The following is a 26,468-nucleotide window of genomic DNA, read 5'->3' on the forward strand; positions in this document are numbered from 1 at the left end:
TAGATTTGCTGTTTACAAAAAAGAACAAGTGACTTCGGAAAACAGAATCCAGCAATTTGGTTTTTTTTTAGAAAGAGGTAAGGGTGGAGTTTTATTACTTTAAATGTTGAACCAATGAACCTGGTAACCTCTAATGGATCTATGCAACCCCCTAAGCAACAGATTCTGGACTGAGGTAATTGGTTTTCTTTTCAGTACACATTTAGAAGCTGTGGGCTATTGCTGGAGAGGTTTTACGATGATGTAGAACTGTCTCAGTCAGAACCTAGAGCTAAAAGCAGCACTCTGTATATTTCTAATGTGAAGTAGTTGGGAGAGAAAAATGTTCATAAAATAATGAGGGCTATAGATAGAATTAATGGTAGCTGCCTTTTCCCAGGATGGGGGATTTTGAGACTAGGTAAGATTTAACAAAGACATGAGGAGCAAATGTTTTTACACAGAGGGTGGTTCGTGTGTGGAATGAACTTCCTGAGGAACTGGTGGATCCGGGTACAAGTTACAATATTTAAAAGGCTTTTGGATGGGTACATGAATAGGAAAGGTTTGGAGGGACGTGGGCCAGGAGTAGGCAGGTGGGATTAGTTGAGTTTGAGATTATGTTTAGCATGGACTGGGTGGACCAAAGGGTCTGTTTCCATCACTCAATGACTATGTCAGGGCTCCTGATTATTTCTCAGCTAAATCCAAAATCTAGTCTGAAGACCTTCCAATATTCTGTGACTGTCGGCATTCGGATCTTGTCGGGAATTCAATTGTGAGAAATCAGCCCATTTTCAGAACTGAATTTGCCCCTTGACCAGAGGGATGTTGTGTTTTCTTTCCCCGTTTTGGTCTAATATTTTCCTTATCCATACTGGCCCGAAGGAGTCACATATGTCTTTGCACTGTTTGTATGTGAATGCATGTTTGTGAGATTAAGGGGAGATATTTATTCACATACTTATTGATAACCAGAATGAAACATATGTTTGCCTGTAATAAACATGTCACGGTCATTCAGCACAGAAACAGACCATTCGGTCCAACTAGTCCACGCCAGTTATGTTCCCAAACTAAACTAGTCCCAACTGGCTGCATTTGGCCCATATTCCTCCATAACTTGCCTCTTCATCTGGATGGGTACAGCAATAGGGACAGTTTAGAGGGATATGGGCCAAATCCTGGCAAATGGGACTAGATTAATTTAGGATATCTGATCAGCATGGACAAGTTGGACCAAAGGGTCTGTTTCTGTGCTGTACATCTCGATGACTCTGAATCTATTGACTAACTTATCCAAATGTCTTTTAAATGTTGTTACTGTCTTTTTTCTTTCACCTTAAAAATATGCCCCCTAGTCTTGAAATCCTGCATCCTCGGGAAAAGACCTTGGCCATGCCCCTCATGATTTTATAAACCTCTATAAGGTCACCCCTCAACTTCCTACACTCCAGTGAAAAAAGTCCCAGTCTCTCCAGGCTACTTTTATAACTCAAACTCTCCATTCCTGGCAACACCTTGGTAAATCTTTTCTGAACCCTCCCATAACAGGATGATCAGCACTACAAACAGCACTCTCGAAGGGGTCTTAACAATGTCCGATACAACCTCAATTTGACGTTCCAATTTCTCTACTCAAATGTCTGAGCAATGAGAGCAAGCGTGCGAAACACCTTCTTATTCACCGTGTCTATTTGTGACACAAATTTCAAAGAATGAAAAACCTAACCTCCTGGGTCTCTCTCTCTCTCTCTGTCTGTTCTACAACACCACCCAGGAAAATCCTGGTGAAAGTCTTGTTATGTTCCAGTTAAAAAGAGCAAGACCCCCCATTGACCATTTATGGTAATTGAATGAGCCATGTTTGCTTTTGGTACTGCTTGTGGGGTAGTGGGGCTTGATTCCCAGCTCCCCTCTCTCATCAAAGACTTTGAGAATATAAGATGGCGAAGTGTTTGTCCAGTTATCTCACTCTGCTGCTTTCCCAGTTGTCTAACTGTTGACTTAGAGAACCAGGGAACACCAGGTAGAGAACACAGGACTGTAAAGAAAATTGCCCTGGATCCTGTTTGTGAAGCAGGTGGCCCCTGAGACCAATAGAAGAAACCTCTTCCATGGATCACCAAGTAGAGAGATTTGAAATGGATAGAGGGGGTTCATAATTAAAGTACTATGATTTAACAATAAGCAGGAAAGCTTTAAGTGAAGAATTTTAGATTACCTACAGTGTGGAAATAGGCCCTTTGGCCCAACAAGTTCACACTGACCCTCCAAAGAGCAATTCACCCCCATCTGTGTAATGTACCCAACTTAACATGGCCAGTTCACCTGAACTGTGGAAGGAAGTCAGAGCAAATCCATGTAGATATGGGGAGAATGTACAAACTCCACACAAACAGTCAACTGAGGCTGGAATTGAACCTGGGACCCTGGTGCTGTGATGAAGCAGCGCTAACCACTGAGCCACTGCTTATCTTGATAGAAGCCAGTGCTGCTTTCCCATAAAGAACTCCCGGATTGAATTAGTATTTTATTTATCAGTGTTCCATTTTGTCAAGGATTGCCTTAATCCAGTGTGCACCTTATTCCTGAGACTTTTTTTATGCAATGAAACAGGCAGGAAGAGTGAATCCAGTAAGAACATAAAAAAACCAAAAGAGAAAATGCTGGAAAATCTCAGCAGGTCTGGCAGCATCTGTAAGGAGAGAAAAGAGCTGACGTTTCGAGTCTAACTGACCCTTTGTCAAAACTGACAGCTTTGTCACAGCTTTGACAAAGGGTCAGTTAGACTCGAAATGTCAGCTGTTTTCTCTCCTTACAGATGCTGCCAGACCTGCTGAGATTTTCCAGCATTTTCTCTTTTGATTTCAGATTCCAGCATCTGCAGTAATTTGTTTTTATTTAAGAACATAAAAAAGCTTGAAATAAGAAAAGGCCCATGGAACAACCAGAGACAAGTTATAATTTGCTGCACCCCATAGGAGAATAACCTCCCTGTTCAGATGACTGAGGGCAAGTCCAGTGAAACTTTGTCCTGATTTCCCCTTTGGGTGCAGTTTCTGAATGCCAATCTAATGTCATACCTCCATTGTTCAACTTCGACATTTTCCTGCACTGCCCTTTCCCATGAGCCTGACATGGTTCCCTTAGCAACCCATGGGAGTATTGATAAAGAGGCTCAGGGCTTTGTTACAGACCCTAATCAATTCATCTGCTTTAAAGTGCAACAATTAATGTGACTGAACATCCACCTTCTTTCTAGCCAACACGTGTTGTGGTTCCTTCTGATGGTAAGTGGTTATCACCTTTTGCCCAATGTGGATGTATTGTCAGTGAGGCTCCTGTAAGTAGTGGACACTATACCAAAGTAAAAATCCTACCCCATTGTAACCAAGAGATGACAACTTTCAATTTGATATTCACTAAAACAACGGCATGTTGAAGACTCCAAAAGTCTGATTTGACTTGATCTTCTGTAAACCAAAATGACTGGAGAGGTTTCCAAAATCATGAGGGGCACGGATAGGGTAAATAGACAAGGTCTCTTTTTTTGTGGAGGGGGAGTCCAGAACTAGAGGGCATAGGTTCAGGGTGAGATGGGAAAGATCTGAAAGGGACCTAAGGGGCAACTTTTCCACGCAGAGGGTGGTACGTGTATGGAATGAGCTGCCAGGGGAAGTGGTGGAGGCTGGTACAACTGCAACATTTAAAAGGCACCTGGATGGGTATATGAATAGGAAGGGTTTGGAGGGTGCTGGCAGGTGGGACTAGATTGGGTTGGGATATCTGTTCGGCATGGACGGGTTGGACCGAAGGGTCTGTTTTCATGCTGTACATCTCGATGACTCAGTGACTGCTCACGTTTGTTCTCCCCCACCCTAACAACCCACTGTGATTTTTTGGGGTTGCTAACTTAATTGTTTTCATTCTCCTTTCAGAATTCACTAGTTCTACTGGTTCTTCAGGAAAGCATAGGTTCAGGTTGTTAGCTCTCAGTCAGCATCCTGCCCTCACTGGTGATAACCACAATCCCACAATCCCCGTTCTCATTTTTCAGAGGCAAAGGCTAATCAGCAAGACCGTCTCCAATGGCGAACCCGAGGTTTCCATTAAAATGCCTTCGAAGCACAACATCGAGAATGGAACGGGGCCAAGCAACTCCACTGAGAGGAGCATCAACGGGCAAAGGAGGGAAGAGGACAGAACTGAGGCCAGAAATGAAAGGGAGAATGAAAACGAGAATGAGGACAATCAGAACAATGAGAACGATGAAGAGGAGGAGGAGGAGGAGGAAGGCGAGGGGCCGTATGTACCATTCCACTTGCCGGGTGAGTTGTCCATGTTGATCGTGTTGGCAGTGTTCTTATCTCTGAGTCAGAGAGTTGTTGGGTCAAGTCCCAGTGCAGTGCTAATAGCTGTGCTGTGCTTTTGCAGGAGCCAACATCTGCCCTCTCTCCATTGCATGTAAGATATCCATAGAGTCATAGAGATGTACAGCATCGAAATAGATCCTTCGGTCCAACCCGTCCATGCTGACTAAATATCCCACCCCAATCTAGTCCCACCTGCCAGCACCCGGCCCATATCCCTCCAAACCCTTCCTATTCGTATACCCATCCAAATGCCTCTTAAATGTTGTAATTGTACCAGTCTCCACCACTTCCTGTGGAAGCTCATTCCATACACGTACCATCCTCTGTGTGAATAAGTTGCCCCTTAGATCCCTTTTATATATTTCCCCTCTCACCCTAAACCTATGCCCTCTTGTTCTGCACTCCCCGACCCCAGGGAAAAGACTTTGTCTATTTTGAAAAAGAACAGGAAGTTTCTCTCCCGTGTGCTGGCCAATATTTATCCCTTGATCAGCATGATTAAAACACATTGTCGCATTGATATCAGTGGGACCATGCTGTAGGCAAATCAGCTGCTGTATATTACGTCTTACATAAGAGACTTCATTTCAAACGGCAATTTGCTTTGTAATGCCCAGATGTTGCTAAAGACACTACATGTAAATGTGAGCCTTTCTGCTTTTTAGATGGGCTGGTGGTGGATGTAAGTCCCATTGGGCCTTGGAAAAGGGGTGACACGGTGGCTCAGCTGTTAGCACGGCTGCCTCACAGGGCTAGGGACCCCAGTTCGATTCCTGCCTCGGGTGACTGTGTGGAGTTTTCACATTCTCCCCATGTTTGTGCAGGGTTTGCTCTGGTTTCCTCCCACAGTCCAAAGATGTGTAGGTTAGGTGAATTAGCCACGGTAAATTGCCCACAGTGTTCAGGATGTCCCAGTTCGATTGCAGTCTTGGCTGATTGTCTGCGTAAAGTTCGCACATTCTGTGTGGGTTTCCTCCCACAGCCCAAAGATGTGCAGGTCAATTGAATTGGCCAGACTAAATTGCCCATAGTGTTAGGGTCTTTAGACAGAGGAGAATGGGTCTGGGCGGGTTACTCTTCGGAGGGTCGGTGTGGACTTGTTGGGCCGAAGGACCTGTTTCCACATTGTAGGGAATCTTAAAAAAAGGAGAGGGACTGGGATACTCTGTGTCTATTCTAAGGCACCATTCTCTGTGAAGTGTCCTGGCTCTGTGGTTTGCTTTATTACTGTTTGTCCCTAATTCAGTGAAGGACAGTTAGTATATTGTTCTGAGGCTGCTCGGTGTACATTGAACAGTATCTGCTCTTGAGTTCCCTCTGCTGGTACTTGCTGCGCGACTGCAACCTGCCCCAGAACACCCTTTGCCATTACATTCTGTTACTGTGTTCTTTGGAATTGTCGTCGCATGCTGCAGTTTTAATCTTCTATTATGGTGTGTTGAAATCATGCTCTGCGGTAGTAGCACTGAAACATGTAAATATGTTTGTATTAACTTGTATTCGAATGCATATATGCTTTCAGATTCCTCCATGTCTGAGCACAGTCCCCTTCTTTGGAATCTCCACCAACCCAACACCTGAGGTTTCTGTGTCTCTAATACCAGACTCTTGTGTATTCCTAATTTTAATTGCTTGGTGGCCATCCCCTTGTTTGCAAAGTCCCTCCTTACACTTATCTATCTCATCACCTCCTTCCTTAAAATCTATCTTGACCAAACTTTGTGCAATCTGACCTAGTCTCCTCTTACGTGGCTTAGTGTTATACTTCATTTTGATACCATTCCTGCAAAGCACCTTGGGATGTTTCATTGTGGCAAAGGTTTTATAGTCATCTGGGAACACCAAAGTTGCTGAATAAAAGACATTTGTTGAAGCTTTTTGATTTGTCTTTATCAGGACCATTTGCAAGAATACCAATTTAAGGAGTAAGCCAATGTGTACATTATTTATATTATTGAAAGGAGAGGGATAATTAGTTTGCAAGTGGACTCTAATTGGTCAAAGCAATACCATAGAGAATGCACCAGTTAGCGATGATTGACAGTTTACTGCAGGCTTTGTTTAACTTCCACATATGCTCCTGAGTGTCAGACAGTACAGCTAAAAGGTATAAGTAAATATATGTTGCTGTGGAAATTTCTGTAACCTATTGATGCAAGCAAGAGCTGCATTTCTAGCAACCCTTTTAAATACATCACAGTACAGTCGAAGAGTTACTCTTTGAGGTGCCATCACTGTTGTGATATCGGAGAAACAAGAACTAGTTTGATGCATACCAGGATCCTGCACATATGTGAACACCATTGTTGAAATAACATACATGCACACAAATCTACCGTCCGTAAGCCATGGGTTGCATTACAATTTCATCTCATTAAGTTAATGTTCTCTCTGGGCTAACATTCAAATGTATTTGTGGGGAGCCAGAAATTATTCACCTACAACTTTGTAGGAAATTGTTAATGGCCAAATTGCAAATTGATAATGGTGCAGTGGGAGGCCATTCAACCCGTCATTATCTACACTGGCTCTTCAAACCAGCATTATGATTTAATGCCATTTCCCCCCCACCTTTCCTTGCTCAGTGTGTCTCTTTAAATAATCTCAAATGCCAAAATTGAACCTGCCTCCACCACACTTGCAGGCGATGCATTCCAGATCTAAGTCACACATTCGGTGAAGAAGCTTTTTCTGGTATTGCATTGTCTTCTTTTGCAAATCATACACCCACTTGTTCCTTTTACAATCAGGAACAATTTCTCCCCTAGCTACTCTATCCAACCCACCCATGATTTTGAAAACCTCAATCAGATCTCATCTCAGCCATCTTCTCTCCAAGGAGAATATTCCCAAAGTCTTCAATCTAACCCCATAACAGAAGGTTCTCATACTTGGAACCATTCTTGTAAATCTCTTCTGCAATCTCTCCAATGTGTTCACATCCATCTTATAGTGTGGCGCATTGACTGAATACAGAACTCTAATTGAGGTCTGACAAGTCGAGAGTGTGGTGCTGGAAAAGCGCAGCAGGTCAGGCAGCATCCGAGGAGCAGGAGAATCGACGTTTCGGGCTTACGCCCTTCATCAGCAATAAGCCCACCTTCCTGAGGAAGGGCTTATGCTCGAAACGACAATTCTCCTGCTCAGGTTGCTGCCTGACTTGCTGTGCTTTTCCAGCACCACACTCTCGACTTGTCAGACCTCAGTTAGAGTACTGAATTCAACTAGAATACTGTATTGTATTCAATTAGAATACAATTAGATCTCTGGCATCTGCAGTCCTCACTTTCTCCTGAGGTCTAACAAGTGTCTTATACAGTGTGATCTCCTTGAATTTGAAATCTATGCCCCTATTAATAAATCCCAGGATTCGATATGTTTTATTCACTGTTCTCTCCACTTACCCTGCTACCTTCAGCAATCTGTGCGCCGATGTACCCAGGTACCTCTGCTCCTATACCTCCTTTAGAATTGCACTCCTTACGGTATCTTGTCTGTCCAGCTGCTTAATATGCATCACTTCACTTTTCTCTGCAATGAACTTCATCTGCCATCTGACTGCCCAACTTGTCAATGTCCTTTTAGAACTCTACACAATTTAAAATCCTTCCAAGGTTTGTGGTCATGTAATGTTTCAAATGTTGACTGAAAGCTGTTAGTTAGCAAGTTCCTCAGCTTAACTGCATTTTCCAACTCAGGCTGTTACCTTTGCTGTGTTCGTGCCTGGCCATTACAAGCCTGGAAGATATTGGTTCCCTTCAATGGATAAAGCTGAGGTGTTCCCAGAACCTAATCGAATCATTAATTCTCAATCGACAGTGCAAAGGCAGGGCTTAACAAAAACCAAACAACAGTGGGAAGTATTACCAGTCAGGAAGCCGGGTTCTGGTTATCAGTGCCTGAGCACGCACAGGAAATTTAGATTCAGGAGAAAGCAAAAGGAGTTGTGTCTGGTGAATTCTGAGGTGTAGGGAGCAGCTGAGATTCCTGCATTATCCACAGGAGAAGGACAAGAGCCACAGCTGTATGAAAAACCCATCGCTTCTAGTTTCCCCATCAAAGTCACTTAAGCATCCTGACGCAAACATTGATCATCTCGCTTCCCTTGCCACCCCTGGGTCAGAATTCTGGACAACACTGGGGAAAGACGCCTCACCCCTTGGACGGTGGCTGTTCAAGAAGGAAGCACACCACTGCCATCACCTTCTCAGGGGGGCAACGGAGAATGGGCAGAATGCACCAATGTTGCCAGCGATAACAATACCCAGAGAGTCTAGACTTAAAAATACTTTTGTTCATTATCGCCACAAGTCACAGTCATTTGGCACATTTCAGTTTTGAAAGAGAAAAGCCCTTCAATAGGAAATGAAAAGAAAGTCTTCCGTTTACAAAAAGAAGATATGAATTATTTATGTTTTCAGTTCAAGACTGATGTTGGATTTTGTTGGCAGTCATCACCCCAGTTATTAGTCTATGCAGATTGCGAAACACTTCTAACGAAGACAGTTACTTCATAAAATCAATACTTTCCACAGTGATCTGTTTGCTGCTTCCAGCTAGCTCTTGATTAATAGTTAGGGAATGTAAGTTAATATGCTCCACCTCCCAGTTTATCTCCCCTGTGAACAGCTGGGAATAGATCCACTCTTTCACTTTCTAAGGGCACTTCACACTGGACATTTAGACACATAGCCTGCAGCAGCTCCCTCAACACTTCCACCCTCAACACTCCCTCAACACTTCCACCCTCAATGCTCCCTTCTCGGAAGGATGTTGTGAAACCTGAAAGGGTTCAGAAAAGATTTATAAGTATGTTGTCGCCATTGGAAGGTTTGAGCTATAGGGAGAGGCTGAACAGGCTGGGGCTGTTTTCCTTGGAGTATCAGAGGCTGAGGGGTGACCTTATAGAGGTTTATAAAATCATGAGGGGCATGGATAGGATAAATAGACAAGGTCTTTTCCCTGGGGTCGGGGAGTCTAGAATGAGAGAAGATAAGTTTAGGGTGAGAGGTGAAAGATTTCAAAGAGACCTAAGGGGCAACATTTTCACAGAGGGTGGTGAATGTATGCCAGAGGAAGTGGTGGAGGCTGGAACAATTGCAGCATTTAAAAGGCATCTGGATGGGTATATGAATAGGAAGGGTTTGGCGAGATATGGGTCAAGTGCTAGCAATTGGGACTAGATTGGGTTGGGATATCTGGTCGGCACGGACGGGTTGGCCCGAAGGGTCTATTTCCATGCTGTACATCTCTATGACTCTAGGAGATGTAGCCAAACCACAAGACATTGTGTTCCCATGCAGTGAGAAGGAGAAGCAGTTGAACGATATGAGTAGAAGTCAGGACAAGGAAGGGGCAAGCATTTCAAGATGGATTGTAATGAGTGCCGTGATACCGATTAAAATGGCAATTGGGTGATGAATGTCTTTTTGTCTCTGTCTCCACAGTGGGAATGTGGGATGTGGTAAAGTGGGCGATTGCATGGCCGCTGTGCTTTCTGATGTACTTCACAATTCCAAACTGTGCCAAGCCTCGTTGGGAGAAATACTTCATGTTCACGTTTGTCTCAGCCACCTTGTGGATCGCAGTTTTCTCGTACATGATGGTGTGGATGGTAAGTGCACGTTTCACAAAGGACTGGTGCAAAAACAGGCAGCATCCCCCCACCCCCCACCCCACCCCGGCCCCTGTCTCCTGCTCTCTTGAACCTTTTCAAGTTTTCATTTAGAGTTACTGCAAGCTGGAGACTCTTTGACAGCTGTCCTGAGGAATGAAGACACTCCACTGAGAGTTGCCGGTTCAAATCTTGGTCCAGGCGAGCTCCCTGTATTTGGTTAGCACAGGCAATGTCAGTTCGCTTCCTTTTCCCAACTCCAGTCACAAAATAATCAGACATGGCTCTATGCTTTGTAGTGGACTCTCCCCCCTACGAAGGTGCATGTGCAAACCCTCAGCAAGGACAAGATTTGGTGTGGCCTCTCTGAGTTCATTGAATTTAAATTTATTGGCGCACATACATTAAAAAATACAATGGGAAGTGTTATTTTCGCATGTCGTACGCAATGCGTCGCCACCCTCCAGCGCCATCTTGAAACACTGAATATAATGCAAGATTTTACTGCTGTAGCGTTCATCTTTCTCTGTTCTGCTTATCCCTCCTCTCCTGCTGCTCCAGTCACTGTTTGACATTGACCGGGGTCTCTGATACGGGGTCCTGGGTCTCTGTAAAAGGCTCTGGGGTCTCGGTTATGGGCCACCACCGACAAGCTGGAACCACGGACCTGGGGATGATGCCTGGGTTCTATAGCCCCACCCGACGCTCCTCTAGACTCCAGTCATCGCAGTCCTCCACCGTCCCTTCCGTCGACACTACTGCTCCTTCGGGCACCTGGGCCTAGTCGCAGAGCTGGAGCCTTCGCTCGGCCTGCAGGTCTGGACCCAGGGAGTCAGCCTGGAACCCTACTTTTGTTCACCAGGTGACCCTGCCATTAACTTACCATCACTCACTATCTTAGTGCACGTGTGGAGAATGTACTGGGGTCCAGTTTATAACCATACGTATTGTGACTCATTGTCTCCATAAGAGCAGGAGAGGGGAAAGAAAAATACAAAAAAGAAATATATGAGGGACATCATTATAAAGAGATCAGTTCAGTTGTTTTTTTTTCCATGAGTTCCTGGACACCATCCAGCTCATTCATTCGATTGGAATGCTCTATTCAGATCGTCGCATAAGCACAGAACAAAAACATCCTTCCCATTCCCTCGATAGTTAAAAGGACAAACATACTTCTTGTTACCTTTGTTTGAATCCCCTACGTTCAGAGCCAGTTTGGCCACCAAAATGACCACAGCCCAATAGTCGGTTGTCATGTCAGCCAGATCATTCAAGTCCTTGCTACGGGAATAAGCTCCCCATTTTGTGACAACATCAGCATTGCCTGTGATCGGGTAAACAATTTTTTCCAGTTGTTGTGTCAGTGAACCATCTGTGTCCACCTTCAAATATTCCCTCATTCTCTCACTATCTCCCAGGGACCACTGTCGTCTCCGAGACTGATGGGTGCAGTGTGTTGAACACTGGACCCCAGCAAAGTCAGATCCCTGGTCAGGAGGGGAATCCCGGGTTGTGGGGAAAGGACAGGAAAGTGGACGTGAGGAATGTTGGATCAGGCACACTCCTGTTGAATGGCGGAGTAGGATGGAGGGGCTGAACAGCCAACTCCTTTTCCTGTTTCTTATGGTGTTAAAGTCTTATTTATTCGCACACATCGACATTGTGCATCAGGGCAGATTTCCATCTGGTAACGTTACATTCCTAAAAGCATGCACTAACCTCAGTTACGTTTTTGAGTATTTCTTGTACTTTTTTGTCACAATAGAGCAAATTTATTTAATTAGCACATTTATAGGCAGTTATTTAAACAGTTGTTTATTTTTTTCCGATGACCATCATATACCTTACAGTGAAACAATTGGAATAATCTGCTCTTGACCTTTCACTTCCTTCCGTTGTCACAAGTACGCAACAACAGAGCAACGAGAGGTGAATATAAGGGCAGGAGGAAAATTCAAAGATTGGCCAGCCAGTGAATGGGTGGGATGAGAAATCCCAACTCGGAGAAACGACCTTGGGAGAGTGGATACTTTTTCAGGAATGTGCAGAGTGTGGTCATTTCAATTGTGCATAAAACCACTAGGTATGCACAAGACCATGAGAAATGGAAACAGGAGTAGACCATTTGGCCCCTCAAGCCTGTTCCACCTTTCAATGGGATCATGGCTCAGCAAACATTCCTAACGTCCATGTTCCTGTGGTTCTCCCCCCCTCAGCCCTTAGTGTTCAGGAATCCATCTAGCTCAGCCTTAAATGTACATGTGCATGGTGGTGGCGTATTGGTAATATTGCTGGATTAGCCATGCAGAGGCACTGGGCTATTGCTCTGGGAAAATTATCATTGATGAGGCTATCGTTTAAGGCTAATAGCATGCTAGCCTTCATAACAAGAGGGATTGAATATAGAAGCAAAGAGGTTCTTCTGCAGCTGTACAGGGCCCTGGTGAGACCACACCTGGAGTATTGTGTGCAGTTCTGGTCTCCAAATTTGAGGAAAGACATTCTGGCTATTGAGGGAGTGCAGCGTAGGTTCACGAGGTCAATTCCTGGAATGGCGGGACTACCTTACGCTGAAAGACTGGAGCGACTGGGCTTGTATACCCTTGAGTTTAGAAGACTGAGAGGGGATCTGATTGAGACATATAAGATTATGAAAGGATTGGACACTCTGGAGGCAGGAAACATGTTTCCGTTGATGGGTGAGTGACAAGCCAGAGGACACAGCTTAAAAATACGGGGTAGACCATTTTGGACAGAGATGAGGAGAAACTTCTTCACCCAGAGAGTGGTGGCTGTGTGGAATGCTCTGCCCCAGAGGGCAGTGGAGGCCCAGTCTCTGGATTCATTTAAGAAAGAGTTGGATAGAGCTCTCAAGGATTGTGGAATCAAGGATTATGGAGATAAGGCAGGAACAGGATACCGATAAAGGATTATCAGCCATGAACATATTGAATGGTGCTGCAGGCTCGAAGGGCAGAATGGCCTACTCCTGCACCTATTGTCTATTGTCTAACACAGATTATCACTAACACCCATGAAGTGTCATGAACATCCATCAGTGATTTCCTTTCGGGAAGAAAATCTGTCAAACTCACCTGGTTTGTCCTACATGTGACTCCCCATGGACAACTAAGCGGTTGACTCTTTGACTGTGCTCTGAAATAGCTGAGCAAGTCTCTCAGTTCAAAGGAAATTGAGGCTGGCAAGCCTTGGTTTTGCCCGAGGTGTCCACATCCCATTAAAGAGGTGTCACGCATCCTCTGAGCTGTGCCACTTTGGGAGATGCTCCTCTGAGGCAGGGAGAAAGTGAGGACTGCCGATGCAGGAGATCAGAGTCGAGACTGGGATGCTGGAAAAGCACAGCAGGTCAGGGGCGGCATCCGAGGAGCTGGAAAATCAACGTTTCAGGCATAAGTCCGATTCCTGTTGAAGGGCTTTTGCCCAAAACGTCGATTCTCCTGCTCCTCGGATGCTGCCTGACCTGCTGTGCTTTTCCAGCACCACACTCGCGACTCTCCTTGATGCAGCAGAGTTCAGTCCTGAACTTGCAAGATGTCCATGCTGGAAGAAACAAGATCACAGGAGAATGTGAAATATTATCATACTTCATTGTCCTTTTTCCTCAGTGAATTTCCTGTAAGTGAAGTCATGCAGTCACCCCATGGTTTGGAAAATAGCTATTTGAAGTGACACAGATGTTTTACTCTGTATGTGTGTGTGTGTGTGTGTGTGTGTGTGTGTGTATATGTGTGTGTATATGTGTGTGTATGTGCATGTGTGTATATGTGTGTGTAAATGTGTGTATGTGTGTATATGTGTGTATATGTGTGTATGTGCGTTATGTGTGTGTGTGAGTGTATGTGTGTAAATGTGTGTATGTGTGTATGTGCGTGTGTATATGTGTGCGTGTGTATATGTGTGTGTATGTGTGTGTGATTGTATGTGTGTGTATATATGTGTGTGCGCTTGTATGTGTGTGTATATGTGTTTGTGTGATTGTTTGTATGAGTGTGTGATTGTATGCGTGTGTGTATGTGTATGTATATGTGTGTGTGTGTACATGTGTGTGTATATGTGAGTGATTGTATGTGTGTATATGTGTGTGTGTATGTGTGTGATTGTATGTGTGTGTGTATATGTGTGTGATTGTATGTGTGTGTGTGATTGTATGTGTGTATGTGTGTGTGTAATTGTATGTGTGTATGTGTGTGTGTGATTGTATGTGTGTATATATGTGTGTGATTGTATGTGTGTGTGTGATTGTATGTATGTGTGTGATTGTATGTATGTGTATGTGTGTGTTATATGTGTGTGTGATTGTATGTGTGTGTGTGATTATGTGTGTGTATGCGCGTGTGTGATTATGTGTGTGTGTATATGTGTGTGTGATTGTATGCGTGTGTATGTGTGTCTGTGATTGTATGTGTGTGTGCATATGTGTGAGATTGTATGTGTGTGTGTGATTGTATGTATGTGTATGTGTGTGTTATATGTGTGTGTGATTGTATGTGTGTGTGATTATGTGTGTGTATGCGCGTGTGTGATTATGTGTGTGTGTATATGTGTGTGTGATTGTATGCGTATGTATGTGTGTCAGTGATTGTATGTGTGTGTGCATATGTGTGAGATTGTATGTGTGTGTGTGAGATTGTATGTGTATGTGTGTGTGTATATGTGTGTGATTGTATGTGTGTGTGTGATTGTATGTATGTGTATGTGTGTGTTATGTGTGTGTGTGATTGTATGTGTGTGTGTGATTGTATGTGTGTGTATATGTGTGTGATTGATTGTATGTGTGTGTGTATGTGTGTATGTATGTGTGTGTGATTGTACGTGTGTATATATGTGTGTGTGTATGTGTGTATGATAGTATGTGTATGTGTATGTTTATGTGTGTGTGTGTTTTGTTAACAGCTGTTTTAAGGAGTAGGTGTCCTGGTAGTCTCGGAAATATCACAAGACAGAACAATCTGGGAGAAAATGTGGGAAGGCGTCCAAAAGGCTTCAGCCAGGTGCTCTGAGTGATGCACTTGCCCGTGGGGTGGTCCAGACCCTGGCTATTTAAGCCGTCTCTGTGAGGTCAGACCCAGTGATACAAACTGGACACAGCTGTAGGCTGGCCTTCTGTCCTCTCTATTATGCTACCGGGACCACCTATGTGAGTGACCGCACTGGCCCGCAAGCTAAAATATGTCACATTTATCCGATTACCAAATATCGGCCAACGTTTTATAGCCACTGTTCTCTCAATTCGCCCTTCGACCTTTCTGGAGCAATAGATGCGATTTTCTTTGGCAAATTGGCTCTATAGATGTGGGATGTTTATGAACTCCACTTTGAGAATTAATTCGAAAGATTTTAAGATTCATAAATACAGTACTGGGTTGAAAGCATCAACATCATTGCAATTAGGGATGGATCTTAGCTTAAAAAGACATCTGTCATGCTTGATATTGTTACTAATTTGTTCTGCTCACTCAGATGTTAGTGCTCAGGAATTCTTCCTATATCAGTATCAAGGGGTCCCAGGCAAGACATAGCATAGGTTCGCTCCAGAGAAGTCTTGTTCAAGCTTTGGTCTAGTTTAGTGCAATGATACATCACTTTCTGTTTCACATCCCAGCTCCTCCCGTGGGGTCAGATGAACAGTTTCAGGCAGTTTTGTGTCATGGGGCTCTCACACCGTTTGGACTTGGGTTAAGACTGGACAATCAATAGTCATGCGGTCAACATGAGAAAGTGTCCAGTCTGCAGCAGTGAGGGGACTCACCGAGCATCATGATGCAGACCATAAGTAAGGCAAGAAAGCAGCAAAGTTTTTCCCCAATGGCAATTACGTTGCACCTCTCTAATGCAAGAATAATGCAGGGAGCCAAAACTTTTGTATGGAGTACTGGGAGGCACAAAGACAGAAGAAGCGAATATAATGTGAATAACCAAAATGAATCCATAAAAGGATTCTCTGGTATGATGTGGAGGTGCTGGTGTTGGACTGGCGCAGACAAAGTTCAAAATCACACAACACTAGGTTATAGTCCAACAGGCTTATTTGGAAGGACTAGCTTTCAGAGCGCTGCTCCTTTGTCAAGTGATAAACGAGCAGCACTCCCAATACTAGTGCTTCCAAATAGACCTGTTGGACTATAACCTGGTGTTGTGTGGTTTTTAAATTCTCTGGTAGTTATCTTAGTGCAAACGCCAAAACATAAAGGGTTCAGAATCCTGTGTTCAGTTACCGAGAGTAATGTGCTCTTGTCTAGGTCACGATAATTGGGTACACGCTCGGAATTCCGGATGTTATAATGGGAATCACCTTCCTGGCAGCTGGGACAAGTGTACCAGATTGCATGGCCAGCCTTATAGTTGCCCGGCAAGGTAAGCAGAGTACAGAGATCAACACTAAGAGTAATATATTGCCATTGATTGTTGATTTAAATGTTCAAACCTGAATTGTACAACAAGCTGCTTATCTTTGATATAATTTGGTGGAATCAGACAGCTCCTTCTCCATCCACGTATTACAAGGTGCTGCCCTTGTTGTACATTGCAACGTTCTTCCTTTCTTAGAGGAGAAAGTGAGGACTGCAGATGCTGGAGATCAGAGCTGAAAATGTGTTGCTGGAAAAGCGCAGCAGGTCAGGCAGCATCCAAGGAGCAGAAGAATCGACGTGTCGAGCATCAGCCCTTCTTCAGGAAATCATTTCCTGAAGAAGGGCTGATGCCCGAAACGTCAATTCTCCTGTTCCTTGGATGCTTCCTGACCTGCTGCGCTTTTCCAGCAACACATTTCAGCTCTTCCTTTCTTGCACTTGTTTATTCATGTTGATCAAAATAAGGAATATCCTGCAGAGAGGACGGAACATTTCTAATCCCCAAAGCCAGCCTCAAGTTCTCTCCAGCACAGTCCGGTTGTGGGTTTGATCCAAACCACTGCTCCTTCGTTTCCATCTTCAACAGCACACACAGAAGATGACCCACTGCCGCGCTGTTGTCAATTTTCACTGAATTAATGCTCACAGCCAAGGATCATGATCATCTGGCTCACAAAATCCACCCAATTCGAATCCATTTGGGTGAATATTGCTGCATCCTATCTAAGTTTTGTGTACTTTTAAAACAGTCCAACTTTTAGCTCCTGTCATGTTGCAGGACAATTCTAAATCAGAGCGCTGAGACCTGTCCGTATCTAAAGCCAGGGTGTGTGCAGGTTTAATGGCAACATTGATTTAAACTTTGGATATCAGCACCAAGGCCTGTTCATACATCCCTAAATAGTCCCCTAAGGCAGAAAGATAAAATAAAAAGATTTTGCCTTGAGATTTTCAGGGAGAGGTGGGCACCACGGGGAGTGGAGTGTTTTATTTCCCCCTCCAACTCTATTTTGATTTAATCCCTGCCCTCCCCTTCCCTGTTTGATCACAAAACGCCCTCTGAGAAGAGCATTGCTTGTCACTGCCCACTTGAATGTTTCCTTTCTTTCTGGTGGTGGAAATTGAATAAAGATTTGTACAGATCTATATGGACTTCAGTAAGGCATTCGACAAGGTTCCCCATGGGAGTCAGAACTGGCTGAAAGGTAGAAGACAGAGGGTGGTGGTGGAGGGTTGTTTTTCAGACTGGAGGCCTGTGACCAGTGGAGTGCCACAAGGATCGGTGCTGGGTCCACTGTTTTCCGTCATTTATATAAATGATTTGGATGTGAGCATAAGACGTATAGTTAGTAAGTTTGCAGATGACACCAAAATTGGAGGTATAGTGGACAGCGAAGAGGGTTACCTCAGATTACAATGGGATCTTGATCAGATGGGCCAATGGGCTGAGAAGTGGCAGATGGAGTTTAATTCAGATAAATGCGAGGTGCTGCATTTTGGGAAAGCAAATCTTATTAGGACTTATACACTTAATGGTATGGTCCTAGGAAGTGTTGTTGAACAAAGAAAGCTTGGAGTGCAAGTTCATAGCTCCTTGAAAGTAGAGTCACAGATAGATAGGATAGTGAAGAAGGTGTCTGGTATGCTTTCCTTTATTGGTCAGAGTATTGAGTACAGGACTTGGGAGGTCATGTTACGGCTGTACAGGACATTGGTTAAGGCCACAGTTGGTATGCTTTCCTTTATTGGTCAGAGTATTGAGTACAGGACTTGGGAGGTCAAGTTATGGCTGTACAGGGCATTGGTTAAGGCCACAGTTGGAATATTGCATGCAATTCTGGTCTCCTTCCTATCGGAAAGATGTTGTGAAACTTGAAAGCATTCAGAAACGATTTACAAGGATGTTGCCAGGGTTGGAGGATTTGAGCTATAGGGAGAGGCTGAACAGGCTGGGGCTGTTTTCCCTGGAGCGTCGGAGGCTGAGGGGTGACCTTATAGAGGTTTATAAAATCATGAGGGGCATGGATAGGGTAAATAGACCAAGTCTTTTCCCTGGGGGTGGGGGAGGCCAGAACTAGAGGGCATAGGTTTAGGGTGAGAGGGAAAGATATGAAAGAGACTTAAGGGGCAACCTTTTCACGCAGAGGGTGGTGCTTGTATGGAATGAACTGTCAGAGGATGTGGTGGAGGCTAGTACAATTGCAAAATTTAAAAGGCACCTGGATGGGTATATGAATAGGAAGGGTTTGGAGGGATATGGGCCGGGTGCTGGCAGGTGGGACTAGATTGGATTGGGATATCTGGTCGGCATGGACGGGTTGGACCGAAGGGTCTGTTTCCATGCTGTACATCTCTATGACTCTATGACCTGTTGTCTCTCACTGTGTCTTACACTTGCTCACACACAACATGGGTGCTGGGGGTAAATATAAGCACTACCGCAGTTAGACGGTAATGTGGGGGTAAAGAAAATAAAAGGAAAACTTAAAGAAAGAAAAAGAAATATAAACAGGAGATTAAGAAAAAGAAAAAAGAGAAAAAAGATCTTGCCACTGGCAAAGGTACATGGGAAAAGATCCGAGAGGCAGATTCAAATATAAGCCAAACAAGTTTCTCAAATACTAGAGTATCGTCATTTGGGGTGGCACAGTGGCTCAGTGGTTAGCACTGCTGCCTCACAGCACCAGGGACCCAGCCTCGGGCGACTGTCTGTGTGGAGTTTGCACATTCACCCCATGTCTGTGTGGGTTTCCTCTGGGTGCTCCGATTTCCACCCACATTCCAAAGATGTGCAGGTCAGGTGGATTGGCCATGCTAAATTGCCCATAGTGTTAGGTGCGTTAGTCAGGGGTAAATATAGCGTAGGGAAATGGGTCTGGGTGGGTTACTCTCCGGAGTTGATGTGGACTTGTTGGGCCGAAGGGCCTGTTTCCACACTGTGGGGAATCTAATCAAAGAATTAATCAGGGAAGTCCTGTCATTTCAGATTGGGCATATACTTTGTTTGTGTCAATGTGGGTTGTTCCACCTTTCAAATCTATCTACACCATGAGGTTTCTCCCTTTTCTCTCTGATTCCCTGAAATGTACTTCATGCAGACCATCCATCTTCCATTTTTTTTGGCAACCCAATCACTACTTTGGCCTAACTCCAGCATCTATAAATTTTGTGAACTTCAGCAGAAAGAAACACCTTGAGAGATTCAGTGTTCAAGAAACACTACAAAAGAATGTACAGAATCCCTACAGTGTGGAAACAGGCCATTCGGCCCAACAAGTCCACACCGACCCTCCAAAGAATCACGCACCCAGACCCAGTCCCCCTACCCTATACTTACCCCTGACTAATGCACCTACACATCCCTGAACACTGTGGGCAATTTACCATGGCTGATTTATCTAACCTGCATATCTTTAGACTGTGGGAGGAAACTAGAGCACTCAGAGGAAACCCAGGGAGAATGTAAGAAAGCAAATCTCATTGAGTTGAATGAGATAGTCACCTGAGGCTGGAATCGAACTGCTCGGTCCCTGGTGCTGTGAGGCAGCAGTGCTAACCACTGAGCCACTGTGCCACATTAGCAACGGTTGATGTATTAATGTCATTGTATGAGCGTGACCATGGAATTGTTATGCTGTTCAATAGCTAGTTGTTACAGATGTAATCAAAAGAGACATGAACAATAGACCACGCAATGAGAATTTTGTGTTTTTATAGCACCTTTGACATGCGGAATACATCAGAAAACACTGCACAAGAATATTATCAAGGAAAAGATCACAGATAATCCAAAGCCAAGCGTGTAAGCAGAGCTGACTGAACACTTAGTCAAAGAGGATTCTAAAAAGGGTCTTAGAGGGATGCAGTGAAGAAGTAGATAATCCCATAGTCGAGCACCGAGATGGGCTGAAGGGATGAAATGCATGAAGAATGCCCAATCCGCCCAAGTTACAGGTATGCAGAGATTGTTTGGCCTCAAGAGAAGGATCGAGCATAGGGAGGTGCAAAGCCCGGAAGGAACTTAGACGGGGAAGTGAGAATTGTAAACGTGCAACAGTAGCCAACGTAAGTCAGTAAGCATAAAGATGATAAATGAATGGGACTAGCTGAGATCAGCGAAGGGTCGACAGAGGTTGGAGGACGTCCAGGAATAGTGAAGTCTAGAGGAGAAAAATGTGGACGAGGTATTCGTTCGCAGACAGGCTGAGCCTGGAAGACTAGGTAAGTGGAAGGTAGAAGTATGCAGTCTTCATCATGGGGAGGAAATGTTGTCAAAAGTTCCGCTTGGGGGCTCCAATAGGTTGCAAATTGCCTGGTTCAACCTGAAACAATGGATGAGCTGGAGATTAAAAATGCAGATGACATTGCAGACTTGAAGGAGTGGGTTTCCCTGGTTTTCAGGCTGTGTGTGTCAGGGGTGGGGCTTTAAATCAGGAGGGAGCAGGTTCAGTTCTCTTACACGTCTTTGCTCTTCTCAGCTCATTACATATTCATGTGTGGATAAGGCGCCAAATCTCAAAAGCAAGCAGGCAGCAAGCTCTGTTTCCACCAGATCTTCTGCTTCCATCATCTGTGCGCCATATTGAAAAAAGGTCATCTCAATGGAAATTCGGTCTTTACATCTGGACCAGGGCTTCGAGTAGATGGAAGTCAAAGGGACCAAGCATGGATCCTTCAGCAGACTGAGACACAATGGTACAGAGCTGAGAAGAGAGGCCAGCTCTGGAGATGTTCAGGCAACGTTTGACAAAAAGAATTAGAATAAAGATAAGGCAGTCCCACTGGTTTACAGAGCAAGGAAGAAGCTTCTGAGGTGAATGGTGGGATCAATTTTGCAGAAGGCTACAGAAAGGACGAGGAAGAAACCTACTCCAAGTTCATGGCCATATTGCGTGAATTTGTGTGACTTTGATATGGATTCTACCAGTGCTCTTACTGAAGTGGAAACGTGATTGGAGAAATTCAGATATGGAACTGGAAGCAGTGACGTGCATTGGTTTGGGAACACGCGAAGACTTTGAAGACGATGTCACAAATGGAAATTGTTTGCAATGACTGGAGAGCCAGGAGTCGTTTCAGAAGGAGCAGGGCAAGATGGTGATTTTGAAATGGAGGGGACAGTATCTGAGAAAAGAGAACCGATTACCACACCGGGTAAAGGTGGTCCAGAAGCAGAGACTGGTAATGTTTCACCCGATGAAGGAGCAGCACTCTGAAAGCTTGTGATTTCAAATAAACCTGTCGGACTATAACCTGGTGTTGTGTGACTTCTGAGCTCAGACGGGGACAAGGGAAAATAGGAAAGCCAAGGATTCTTGGCTCAGGTAGCGAGGAGAGCTGCTTTTGCGCGAAGTTATTCTTTCAGAAAGCAGGGACTGGGATTAATGTTGGCAAGGTTCCCTGAAATTCACAACATCAGCAAAACGGTTCAGAAAAAGCTTGTCAATGGCACCAATTTTCTTTCAAAGTAATTCGATATTCTGGAGGGGAATGTAGAGAGTGGCCGTGTTTGTTGACGCACTGGCAGAGTCCAAAAAGACAAGGTATCAAGAGAAGTAAAAATAACAGGAATCAAAAGCAGTGCATTCATGTCTAAAACAGCAGCCTGTTTCACACAAATAGACACAGTGGAGGTTCAGGTTACATAGACGTGAGCTGAAGGCTGAGGTTCCGGAGGGGATGATATTGGAGAATGGAGCATTAACGATAGTGAGGACAGCTGAGAGGATCATCAGGGTCTCTCTCCCCTCCATTACAGACACTTACACCACATGCTGCATCCGAAAGGCTAAGAGCATTGTGGGGGACCCCACACACCCCTTTTTCAAACGTTTCTCCCTCCTGCCATCTGTCGGAAGATACTGGAGCATTCAGTCTCTCATGGTCAGACTGTGCAACAGTCTCTTCCCCCAAGCCATCAGACTCCTTAGCTTATGATCGGATTGTTCCCATCTGAAATTCTTTGCACAACTTCAAATTGCTGCTAGAACAATGTTTATTAATTGTCATTCTTATTATTACACTGTCACTTGCGTGTTTTGCACTTCTTATGCACTTTATGCTGCCCTGTGTATGATCGTGTAGTTTGTGCTGTCCACGCAGCACCTTGGTCCTGGAGGAACGCTGTCTCGTTTTTTACTGAATTAGTTGTATACGGCAGAAATGACAAACAAAAGCTTCTCTGCTCTTTACTGTAAAGTCAGAAGACCTTAACTGGCTAAAGAAAAGGAAGCAGAGGGTCATTTAAAGAGATGTTCAATTATTCTGGGGTTGGGGAACGGAGTTGAGTAAGATGCTGGGAGTCTGTGCTGATTGTTATTCCTAATGCACATAATGATCTAGAATTGCAATCTCACTGCAAAATTGTTAGATTTGCACAAGGCATCAATCCAGGAGATATTGTGTACTTACAGGAGGAAGCTGGAATCTTACAAAGCCAAGATGGAGGCTTCACTCCAATAGCAAACCATGATCTGCACAAGAAAATGTACGTTTTGAGTAAAAATGGATGGTGTGTATTCTCTGTCCATGGGTTAGACCTGAATAAGGGGAAGTGAAAGAAATATTGCAATCATTGACTGGTTCAGCACTCAACATGTCCAAAAGGTATGAGGTAACAGCAAAAGAGTGAATAAGGTGTTGGATAACGAATGACTTCTTCTGATCTTCACAGGCATGGGAGATATGGCAGTATCTAATTCTATAGGAAGCAATGTCTTCGACATCTTGATGGGGCTTGGCCTACCCTGGACTATAAAAACAATTGTGGTGAATTACGGCTCATACGTAAGTCTTCAGCTGAACCCCTGCGCAGTTATTGAGTGTAAACATATTGCAGTCTTCACCTCTTTAGCCTGACTTTATTTACCAACTTTCTGAAGTGATACACAGTGCCCAAAATGTAGTATTTGTTTCTTGGACTCCCTGACGTTGCACTAAACGTGTTGTCCTCCCCGCTTCCCGACTCATAACTCAATCCAATAGTTCACACAATTAAAGCCAGCCTTGGCAATGATCCTCCAGATGAAGGGCTTTTGCCCGAAACGTCGATTTTCCTGCTCCTCGGATGCTGCCTGACCTGCTGTGCTTTTCCAGCACCACTCTAATCTTGACAATGATTCTCATATTCCAACAGTCTCTTTCCATTTCGACCTTTGCAAAACTACACAGTCTTTTTTCAGTGTGAGTGTCTTTCCTTCCATTAACACCTTCAACATTAAAATCCCTCCAAGACTCCACGACTGCACCTGACAACCCCCACCTAATGGTTTTTGCTCTTGATCCATCTTGAACAATTTGGATTATTCAGAAATGTTAGATGCTGAACAACTAAAGATTACTGAAGATGACAAAGGAGGGAAATTGAAGCACCATGGAAATACATTTGATGGATACACGAGCAGCACAGTTGGAGGTGAATGAGACAGTACAAGTTAGATTAGATTACTTACAGTGTGGAAACAGGCCCTTCGGCCCAACAAGTCCACACCGACCCGCCGAAGCGCAACCCACCCATTCCCCTACATTTACTCCTTTACCTAACACTACAGGCAGTTTAGCATGGCCAATTCACCTGACCTGCACATTCTTTGGATTGTGGGAGGAAACCGGAGCACCCGGAGGAAACCCACGCAGACACGGGGAGAATGTGCAAACTCCACACAGTCAGTCGCCTGAGTCGGGAATTGAACCCGGGTCTCTGGCGCTGTGAGGCAGCAGTGCTAACCACTGTGCCACCCACAAGTCTCCCAGGGTTGGTGATGATTCACCACGGCAGATTCACCACCGATGATTAGCCACTGCCAGTTCTCCACCAGCGTTTCTCCAGTGGGGTTGTTTGACCTCTGGAGACTATTCACCACCGGAAATATATATATATGTACGAATTGTTTTCCCTCCTGCCTGTTCTTTCATACTTCTCAGTCCCCTTTATTTATACAACTACATACTACATATTGATAAAAAAAGAGGTAAAATAAATATCATTTTATTGGTTTATATATAAAAATGAGTTACAAACTTTAACCAGAAAAAGGAAATATATTTTAAAAATCTTTATAATGGCAGTAAAATCTCACATTAATATTAAACAATGAATTTTTTTAGTTCATTTGATAGTTATGCACTATTCCTCTAAGATATTCCAAACAATCTCTTTCACCGTATTCAAGAACAATTTTTTAAATTCAATCGTTTGCTTCTCGATTTCTTTTAGTTTTATTTGTGGTGGGTAACCAACTATCAGCTGTTCCATATATAAATCACGCCCCTTTTGCACTTTCATTAACATTCCAATAAATTTCCATACGGTGAGCTCCGAGTTCAAAAGCAATTCTCTGATGAGCGGCTTCAGCGTGATTATTTGTGCGATATTCATCGTTTATTATTGTCTCATAGACCGACCACATATCATGGGGAAACAAAGGTGCCCTTCGGCTACTGCCACGTCTATTTTTCTTCTGCTCCATTATCCGGCTTATATACTTTGTATCTAATTGGAATCACCAAATGCTGAAGATCAGTAGGGTTTGGTGGCGCTAAACTAATATCATTCCTTTATCGTCGAATTATTTTCTTCATGCTGCTTGTCGTCGGTAAAGATGCTAGGAGTGACTGAGGGACATCAGCTACACATTTGTTAATAAGAACACTAGGTACTTCCTGCGATTCTTCTGCACGACGTTTTAAACTTGTTTTCACTTTCGTAACTTGGACACTTGCTGCGGAAGGAGAATGTGTGTGTCCATTTGTTGTTTTTATCACAGTGCCACTCTTGGTGTGGATCCGTCCATTACACCGGCCCCTTTGTTCACATCGCCAAAACTTAAAACTCGAATCACTCTTGGATAGTTTATCAAAAACATATATAAAATCATCGTGGTAAAACTTCGTATTCCCACGTTTACTAATAATTTCTGTTTCCATTTTGAAGATTTGAGGGTAAATCGGAAAAGAAAACAAGCTTAAAAGAAGGGCAAAGGGCAGTGGCTAATCATCAGCAGTGAATCTGCTTATTTGCGGAATCGTCTTCAGTGGCCAATGGGCGGTGGCTAAGCGACCTCGGTGGTCTAAGGGCAGTGGCTAATCGTCAGCAGCGAATGGTCCCATCCCAGTCTCCCATCTCCTCCTTTCCTTGCTACCTGCTCCCAAACCAGAGACACAGAATATCATCATTTGACAAGTGTCTGGACACCCCAGCCGGTCACTGAAACTAACTAAGACTTTCCAATTAGCACCAGTTCATTTGGCAGGTCACCTGGGATACTAACCAACAATTCACCTGCACAGACATCTGAGAATGTCTTTGGCCGGATCGGTAAAGCTGTTAACCGAACTCTCAAAGAGCTGCCGCATAGCTGGAATTTCAGACTCATTGAGGGATAGGTCAGACAAACACAGGCTTAAGCACTCGACAGAAAGAAAACCAGAAGAACTGCAGATGCTGGAAATCTGAAGCAAAACCAGAAATTGCTGGAAAATCTCAGCATCTGTGGAGTGAAATTCGCGTTAACATTTCGGGTCCTGTAACCCTTCCTCATAACGTACGGAAGCACTGACCATTGGAAAATCCAAGGCAGTTAGTCATTTCTGAAGCTTAGATGGAGGAAAGCCCAACATCGCAGACTCCGAGGGAAGAGTCCAGAGCATCGAAGAATCCTCTGGCCAATTCTCCTGCACCTAGGGACCTTCCAAAATCATCCATTTCAATCCGAGGGTTCCCCTGCAGTTAAATAAATTTTCACCCCGGAAATGTTGGACCATTTAAAACCCAGCTTAACCCTGAATCTGTCACACTAACCCCCTACAAGCTCCAGACCCTGATACAGTCCTGCCCCACAACCATGTACCCTACACCCACTCTCACCTCTGGACCTAATTCCTCTTGCCACCAGACCTGACAACTTGCACCACACTTACCTTTTACCTTACCCATCCAGCACCCTACAGTCCTGGCACCTGATACGACTGGCACCCTAAACTCACAGTTGTGCAGTTAGCCTTTCCCAGGAGCTGTCAGAATTAATGAATTTTGAGAAGATTTGTAGCTCTGGTTGAGGCTCTGGATATAAGTTTGCTCGCTGAGCTGGAAGTTATCAGTCTGCATTATATACCACGCCCCTGTAG

General features: G+C 44.2%; 1 protein-coding gene across 1 annotated transcript in view; it reads left to right on the top strand.

Moving 5' to 3' along the window:
* slc24a3 (solute carrier family 24 member 3) overlaps window positions 1-26,468 on the top strand; it is a 382,506-nt gene that overhangs the window by 336,651 nt on the left and 19,387 nt on the right. Inside the window, exons 12-15 of the mRNA XM_072581405.1 lie at window positions 4,040-4,310; window positions 9,803-9,969; window positions 16,233-16,347; window positions 23,017-23,129. Coding sequence (XP_072437506.1) covers window positions 4,040-4,310; window positions 9,803-9,969; window positions 16,233-16,347; window positions 23,017-23,129 — 666 coding nt within the window. The remainder of the gene's footprint in view (window positions 1-4,039; window positions 4,311-9,802; window positions 9,970-16,232; window positions 16,348-23,016; window positions 23,130-26,468) is intronic.

This window comes from Chiloscyllium punctatum, chromosome 11 (assembly GCF_047496795.1).
Source record: "Chiloscyllium punctatum isolate Juve2018m chromosome 11, sChiPun1.3, whole genome shotgun sequence".
Classification (NCBI taxonomy): Eukaryota; Metazoa; Chordata; class Chondrichthyes; order Orectolobiformes; family Hemiscylliidae; genus Chiloscyllium; species Chiloscyllium punctatum.